Source organism: Neltuma alba, unplaced genomic scaffold (genome assembly GCF_004799145.2).
Source record: "Neltuma alba isolate B1F8T4 unplaced genomic scaffold, ASM479914v2 tig00002484_pilon, whole genome shotgun sequence".
Classification (NCBI taxonomy): Eukaryota; Viridiplantae; Streptophyta; class Magnoliopsida; order Fabales; family Fabaceae; genus Neltuma; species Neltuma alba.
This window is the reverse complement of record NW_021632877.1, coordinates 28,694-35,971: the sequence shown is the minus strand read 5'-3', so window position 1 is coordinate 35,971 and position 7,278 is coordinate 28,694. Positions and strand designations below refer to the sequence as shown.

Sequence of the window (7,278 nt, the reverse complement as noted above, 5' to 3'; positions counted from 1 at the left end):
TTGAGGGACCAAAACCTATGATTTAAAACTTAAGACCAAAATCAAAATAAGGGTAAATTTGAAAGATCAAAGTTTGTATTAACCCATATCTTTATCATATACAAATGATCAATATATATAATATAACGATGTCTTAATATGTAATTGTAACTTAAGGGGATGTCTGGCATTTAAGAAAAATATTTTTAAGAAGTACTTTTCCGTAAATCTAAGTAAATTTCTTCATATATTTATTTCGTATACTATGAAATCACTTTTAAAACCATGGTTTGGGTTCCATCTAAATATTTTTTTAATTTTTGTCTTGCGAGAATTTAATCACTTCCAACGATTGGGAGAAAAGAGAGAGAAATTTTTAAAAAGTAATGTGATCTTGACATCTCACCAAAAGGCATGATTTCACTAAATATGTGTGTGTGGAGGTGAGTTAATTGGATTACAATGAATAATCAATTATTGTTGTCCTGAGATATATATAAGCTCCCAAGTAATTGATGTAATTTCTTCTGCTAATAATGCTCATGAAGCTTGTGGTTCTGGTTAATGACATATCTCCAATGGCTGGTGGTTCTGGTTAATGTCATATCTCCAACGGAACGAACAGTATCAGAGACAATAGTTAAAGTAATATAGTTATCAACTAACAGTCAAAATTTTATTCAACCAAACAACGCGTGATCCCCAGTCAACACGTTAAGATCAAACCAATGAAGCCAATTTTCTCAGCTGAAATTTTATATACGATCAATGGCAAGACTTAGACGGATTGATTTTGCATAAGTGCAGAAAATATGTTTATGCTTGCAGTATCTGTCTTGTTAGTGACGATTCTGATACATGCTTACTATGAAAGGACAATGAAGCCCCCAGAACCAAGAATCTGCGGGACTCCGAACGGCCCGCCGGTGACCTCACCGAGAATCAAGCTCAGTGATGGTAGACATTTGGCTTACAGAGAAAGAGGAGTCCCTAAACAAGTTGCCAAACACAAAGTCATACTTGTCCATGGCTTTAACAGCTCCAAGGACATCTATTTGCCACTTTCTAAAGTAAACTAAAATCTTTGTTTCTTTTAGTCACCAGAGCTTGATCAAATGTAGCCTCAGAGTTTCCACTCTTATGCAGGAAGTAGTGGACGAGTTGGGATTGTACGTGCTGACATATGACAGAGCTGGGTATGGAGAGAGCGATCCAAACCCAAAACGCAGCGTCAAGACTGAAGCTTTTGATATCCAAGAACTGGTTGATCAGTTGGAACTGGGTCAAAAATTCTACCTCATTGGTCTCTCCATTGGAACACATCCAGTCTGGGGTTGCCTTAAATACTTACCACACAGGCATGCTTTAATTTCTCTCTTATTATCATCTTCCTTACTGTCCGTTAAACAATTTTACCGTGATCGAGTCATCGATATCATGAAAGGAATTTGATCGATGCAGGCTAGCTGGAGTGACAATGGTGGTTCCTGTGATAAATTTCTGGTGGCCATCTTTTAATCCAGAATTGGCGAACAGGATATTCAAGAAGCAACTCAAAAGAGATCAATGGAAACTCAGGATTTCACACTATGCTCCTGGCCTGGTCTACTGGTGGATGACCCAAAAGATTTTCCCTTGTTGTTCTATAATGCAGGAACACCCAATTCTAGCTAACAGACGAGACGTACAAACCATAAAGCAAATGTCACATGTACCTATGCCTCACGAGGTTCGTTAATTTCTCAATCACTTCGTGTTTATGGTCTGTATATCTTTCACAATATAATGAAGGTTTTGGTTTTCTGGTGTTTGGGTTGCAGCATAAGATTAGGCAGCAGGGCGATTTCGAATCGCTGCATAGGGACCTGATGGTGCATTTTGGGAGGTGGGAGTTCGATCCGATGGAGATGAAGAATCCATTCCCAGAAAAGGAAGGTTGTGGTGTGTATCTATGGCAGGGTCATGAAGATAAGTTAGTGCCCTATGAACTGCAACGATATCTGGCGAACAAGCTTCCATGGATAAAGTACGTTGAGGTTGAAGATGGTGGGCATCTTATGATTCACGAACCAGGTTTATGTGAAGCTATTTTCAGACAACTCTTGCTCGGCCAACAACCCTCTCTCCAGTAGCTTTTTCAACTTGTACCGTAATCTTTTGGTTCGGTTACAGCTCTGTTACGATAAAATTACACAACCCACGTCGTTTTGGATTTCTGAGGCTTTTGGCCATCGATTTCTGAGTTTTTGAGTTTAACTCACTGTCGATATCATAGCGGTGAGTTTTGGTAAATTTTGATTTTCAAAATTGACTTCGCTAGAGGTCGGTCCGAAGTTGAAAGGTCAAGAAAACCATAAATAGTAATAATAGGTGAAATTCAAACCAATCCGCAATTCGTGTGGTTCAACTCATAAAAAACGGAACTAGTCAAGATAGTTCGAGTTTAACACTTTTCATGTGTGACGAGGACTATTTATAAGTGCAGCATGACAATACAAATATTACTACTTCCGGTGTGTAGTTTATAGTACAATTATTTTATATTAAGGGCAGGAGATCAAATTTGAATGGTTATTTCATAATTTATTTAAATAAAAATCCTTTTCCTAGAGGAGAACAAGACATCCGATCTCGTCCTTTTATTAATTAAAAAGAGTCAAAACTTCATTTGCATAATAAATTACTTCTTCAGTCTTAAATATAAGACCCTTATACACTAGGATATTTAGGACCAGAGGAGTAATTAGGATAACATTTTGGGCCAGCCTTATAACTAATCTTTGCGAAATTTTTGGGCCGGAGAATCTCCAAAAGAGTGGACCTGAAGTGAGGTCCAGCCCAATTGATATGATTGTCTTTTTTATGGCCCGGATTGAAGCTAGCCCAATTTGGGGCAAAAATCATGCTCCTTGCTTGCGCTTTCTTTACATCCAATTTACATGATTTTTTTACCAAAAAAATTAACTGACTTTGTTATTTGAGAAAATAAGAAACTCTATACTTCAAAATGAAGTTTACGCCACTTGAAGACTGGATTATCAAAATTGAGGTAAAGATTGCAAAGAGACGTGATTAATATTTAGTCTCGAAATAATTGAGATTCTTCTAATCCAAACAATACATGACGTGGTTTCTTAGGTTACAAAGAAAATAAAAACTACATATCAAATAGAAAATCAAATCACCTTAATGCCCCTCGCATGATATAAGGTGGTTGATTTGAACTTTGAAGTGTTGGCTTAGCCACTTGACAACTCATTGGATTTTAGTAGTAATTTGTATATTTCATTTGTCAAGATGTATTTTGTATACTGTTTTTTTTTTCTGTCTTCTCGTGGTTATGTAAATTAAATTATCGGCTTATAAATAAGAAAAGAATCACGAAGAAACAAAAAATAGGGCGAAATAAACAAAAAATAGGGCGAAATGGAAAAGAAATAACCTACCAACAAAACTGGATTAAGAAGAACAAGAAGAAAAAGGAAGGACTCAATACTTCAGTAGTAATATCCTACCCAATGCCTAATATAAAATTCAATAACTAATTTAAAAATATTAAGAAAGTTAATAAATTATTTTAAAAACTTATATTTATTATTCTTTCCAAACTAATTTACCTAACTTATAAATTAACATACAATCTAGTAATATATATAAGTGTTTTAAAAATATCATGTAACATATGCTATACTTAACTAATTTAATAATTTATTTAATCTATCAAATTAGTTAAATAAGTATTATATTAAAAAATGGTCGTAGTATTATATTTGCTCTGTGAAGTTATATTGAATCTTTTACTGTGATTAAAAAAAAAAAATAGGAGAGAGAATAGAATATGCCGCGTGATACAGTATCCAACAATATTTTAAATCAACCGGAACAAAGATTACCCTTCTTGTTTATTGTCCTTTTAAAATCGTTAACCTTGAGAAAATTAGGAATTATCACATTGAAGATGGACTCTTGAATGAGAAAATAAATAATAAAAAATATAAATTCAACTGGTTTACTTAAACCAGGCACTTGCTTGGATTAATATTGACAAAATAACTTTTATTTCAATGATTTCTGCAAACTGAAGTTATATTAATACTCCTCCGGTCCTAAATGTAAGACCCTTATACACATTAGTATAATGGTCTTACATTTAGGACTGGAGGAGTATCATTTATGTTTTCAAAGACTGTTATGAAAAAAGATTAGCTTGACAAAAATTTATTTAGTTTGAGACGTGTCTCCTTAACATAATCACTAAAACTCGGTTCTAGTTGCCATGTGATCTTACCAAGTAAGGTCACTACTACAATCTCTAACTACAAAGGCTACATTAGAACCTCAACTTCATAACATCAAAACTAAACTTAAACCATTTGAGTAGGGAGATTACTCCTCATAGATTATGGTCAGATTCTTTCTGGTGCACATGGTCCTCCATACGAGAAAGTATAGAGCATATTTCAATTTTTGGAGACACAAATTAGATGGTATATAAGTTGAGTTGAAGCATAATAATACTAGTGTGTCTTCTATGTAAAGCTTGATTCTATAATATTTTATCTATATCTTTAGATATTTGAATATCCTTTGTACTTACCTTACATAGAGGATATGTGTATTAGAAAGAATTTGATTATGATCTATGAGGAATAATCTCCTCACTCAAGTGATTTGAGTTCAGTTCTGATATCACGATATCGAGGTCCTAATATGGCTTTTATAGTTAGAGATTGTGATAGTGACCTTACTTGATAAAATCTCATGACATTCAGAATTAAATCTCAGTGACCCGTGAGGAGACTTGCCTATTAAAATGCTTAAATTTAAAAAAAAAAATCAAAAGTCAGCGAAAGTAAAAAGGTTACTACTATTTCCATTTTAAAGTTACTAACCTATAACTCGGTAGTTATTTTCCCGCCTACTACAGACATAAAAAGAAACGGTCAACTGCCCTTCTTTTCTAAAATCATCCCTTTCGGCTCTCCATCTGCGATTCAGAGAAGCTCTAAAAAGTGGCGAGGACAAGGCCTTGGAGCATCCTATCATTCCCATGTGGGCACGTCAGGTTGACAGAGGGGGAGAGAGAGAGTGCGCGTGTGTTTAGACTTTTAATTTTAATGGTGTTTGGCAGGCTTGGACGGTGGGGCCGCTTTGCCCCGGGGGATAAAACTAGGTTGACCACTCTATCCTCTTTATTATCTTACTTTGACCTCCTCCTAATCTTCCATCCATTTGCCTAATTTTAGGCAGTTACTCTATCAATTAGGGTTTTATGTCAGCAAATCGTCATCACGTTTGTTCAATACAACTTCCTCTGATTCATTTTTCCCCAGAATACACTTCAGTAAAAATTTAGTATCAAGAGATGAAAAAAACAAAGACTTATTCGTATTTACCTTAATTTAATTCATACCAGAGAGATATAATTCACATCTTTTTTTCCCTTTCTAACTTTTAATTTATAAAATTCAACCTGCACTTTCCCATATATAATATAGTATCGACCTTCACCTTAGAAAAATACAGTATTATGGAGTTAATAAATAATAATAGCCTCTAGGAAAACAAGGCAACAGGCCAGTTTGGCAAATAAGAGCCAACAAGTGGCGCCGCCAATTGTAGTTTGGCTTTTCTTTTCAATATCGAGAAATAATAGACCCGTCTTTAATATGAAACACAGTTGAATAATTTGAAAAGATTAAAAAAAATTAGTTAAATTAGTTATTTGTTATAAATATGTGTTATTTTTTTCTAAAATATTATTGTTAATTATGTATATTAGCTAAAATTACTATTTAATAAAACATTTAACATATGTAACAACTACAAGGATTATTTTGGAAAAAAATAAATAAACATAAAAGACAAAATAAATTGAGATCTAATATTTAGAATCAAATTAAAACTTAAACAAACTCTTATAATAAGAAAGAGAGGTGATAGTCTGTTTTGAAACAAAAATTAATGTTATGGCAATCCTGATTCATAATTCTTTTCTGGTTCACGACCCAAGGTTCAGTAGATAATAATCTAAAATGGGATGGAGCTTTCACCAAGTTACAAAGAAGCACGTTGTTGTCAAATTGCCAGAACAGTCCAGCAAGAAACTCCAAAGAAAATTCTAATTTCCGGGTTTATACGCAGAAACTTCCTTCTCATTATGAGAACCAATCACAACATATCAAGCACTGATCATTAACGAAAAAAATTGAAATTTGAGATGCTTTGATTCTAAATGTAAGGGTTAATCAGGAAGTTGATTTTCATCATGAACATAAAACCTTAATCTATCTTTTCACTCATATATATCATTTATTTCTAAACTAATTTATTTAGCTTACACACTTATGTATAATATAATATTATACAATGATATTCTAGAAGATCATATTGCATTCGTTAAAATTAAGTAATTTACTTATTTTTTTTGATTTACTTAAATTAGTAGAAGTGGTACATAGTATGACCCCTCTTGTATTTTATTTCTACAAGAATTCTTGCATTTTCATATCTTCTAATGATGATATTTAAAAGAAAATATTTTGTATCGTAGAGATAAAAGTAGGAGAGAATATAATTTTCACGGGATTCATAATTAAGAAACATGAGTCTTTGTTTGAACTCTCAAAAGGTCACAATTGGCCAGCTCTGTCCCTCTCTGCCCGGAAAAGGAGACGGCCTGGTATTATCTGTCCAAAGGACAGAAAGTGAGGCACATGACGAGAGGATCCAAACCAAATCATTGGAAAAATCGAATTGTTTAATGAAATATATAGCTTATTCCTTAATTCCAGTGGAGCGTTGGTAGCGTAATCACTCAATAATTACTTTCTCCCAAAATCAAGACATGTGCTCTCTCATCTTATTTATAAGATAGAGAAAAAAAGTATTTTTTTAGCCTTATTTATAGAGTATTGAAAGAAATCTTTTATATAGATATACAATTTTACTCCTCATTTATTATTGTGTTGACTTTATTTATATGAGGTATAATACATATTAAATACGGATAAAGTTAAAAAGTTATTAAATTTTAAATGAGAGGTAATAAAGTTTAAGATTTTTCTTGGTGTGTGTGAAATATATTGGAAGTGTCTTATAAATAAGACATGAGTATTATTTTGGCACTGATATGGATTTTAATATGCTGCAACTTGTCGTGCATCATCTCAATAAGCTCCTCTGTAACTCTTTTTATTAATTTTTCTAAAACTATTATAAAGTAATATTGCCTGTAAGAAGATATAGAAAGAATCCACAAAAAATTACAGCACATATTCAGAATCCGCATCAATATAT

At 33.1% G+C, this 7,278-nt stretch overlaps 1 protein-coding gene across 1 annotated transcript; it reads left to right on the top strand.

Annotated features, from left to right (window-relative positions):
* Nucleotides 1–771: 771 nt before the first annotated feature.
* Nucleotides 772–2,514, top strand: LOC114729729 (uncharacterized). The gene is made up of 4 exons (XM_028916762.1): nt 772–1,049; nt 1,126–1,337; nt 1,441–1,708; nt 1,800–2,514. Exons 1-4 carry the CDS (start codon nt 792–794, stop codon nt 2,109–2,111), a joined length of 1,050 nt encoding a protein of 349 aa, XP_028772595.1. The 5' UTR covers nt 772–791; the 3' UTR covers nt 2,112–2,514.
* The last annotated feature ends 4,764 nt before the right edge of the window (nt 2,515–7,278 follow it).